The 807-nt window shown below is 47.5% G+C and overlaps 1 protein-coding gene across 1 annotated transcript; it reads left to right on the plus strand.

Annotated features, from left to right (window-relative positions):
• The first annotated feature begins 48 nt into the window (after nt 1-48).
• LOC103399379 (hydroperoxide isomerase ALOXE3-like) lies at nt 49-802 on the plus strand. The gene is made up of 2 exons (XM_008338076.3): nt 49-370; nt 463-802. Exons 1-2 carry the CDS (start codon nt 227-229, stop codon nt 709-711), a joined length of 393 nt encoding a protein of 130 aa, XP_008336298.1. The 5' UTR covers nt 49-226; the 3' UTR covers nt 712-802.
• The last annotated feature ends 5 nt before the right edge of the window (nt 803-807 follow it).

Raw genomic sequence — 807 nt, forward strand, 5'->3', positions numbered from 1 at the left:
AACAGTCAACTTATGCTCCTCGGTCTCCATCTAGAGGACATAAAGAAAATAGGACGGGGTGTGTCCTCGCTGTACATATAAAAGACAGTGAGGTTCATTATCAAAACCACCTGTACCTTGTTGTCTAGTTGTTCTTATCTCTGTGGTGCCTTCAGGTTCCACCAGAACGTCCTGGAGAAACAGACCCTGTTGAACAGTCAAAGGTTTCAGTGTTTTTCTGTCCATCATGTTTAAGTACCAGCTGCAGGTGACCACGGGCCAACAGTCGTTCGGAGGAACCTACGATTACGTTTTTCTCACTTTAATTGGAAAGGAGGGAGAGAGTGAGCGGACGGAGCTGAAAACCTGCTTCGGCTTCAGAGCTGGGACCGTAAGTCTGATCAGTTTGAATCTCAGCTTCATCGCAGCGCAGGTTGATGACTGTTGATGTGGCTGTGTGCCACGTTTACCTTCCTTTTCTAGACAGAAGATTTCACCGTTAAAACGACTTCATCTCTGGGCGAACTTCTGCTCATCAGAGTGGAGAAGGATCCGTTCCTGGTTTTCCCAGAAGACGAGTGGTACTGTTCCACTATAGTGGTGAGGACGGAGGGGGGAGAGGTCCTCGTCTTCCCCTGTTACAGGTGGATCTGCAGGGGGGACAAGGTGGAACTGAGAGGAGGAAGAGGTCGGTCAAATTCTCTGTACTTTTTAAATCACATACTTTCATGAATGATGTGTATCCTGGGGTGTGTACTCTAGTATCTGGTTGCAGTTTTTGTGTGGACCTGGGACAGAGACACAAAGGAGTCCACAAAAAAAACCAAA

Source organism: Cynoglossus semilaevis, unplaced genomic scaffold (genome assembly GCF_000523025.1).
Source record: "Cynoglossus semilaevis isolate Cse_v1.0 unplaced genomic scaffold, Cse_v1.0 C19044056, whole genome shotgun sequence".
Classification (NCBI taxonomy): domain Eukaryota; kingdom Metazoa; phylum Chordata; class Actinopteri; order Pleuronectiformes; family Cynoglossidae; genus Cynoglossus; species Cynoglossus semilaevis.

Excerpts from the sequence above, each read along its gene's own strand:
- LOC103399379 (XM_008338076.3), top strand. The coding sequence starts at position 227 with ATGTTTAAGTACCAGCTGCAGGTGACCACGGGCCAACAGTCGTTCGGA. Across the intron at positions 371-462 it reads TCGGCTTCAGAGCTGGGACC|ACAGAAGATTTCACCGTTAA; the intron begins GTAAGTCTGATC and ends TTCCTTTTCTAG.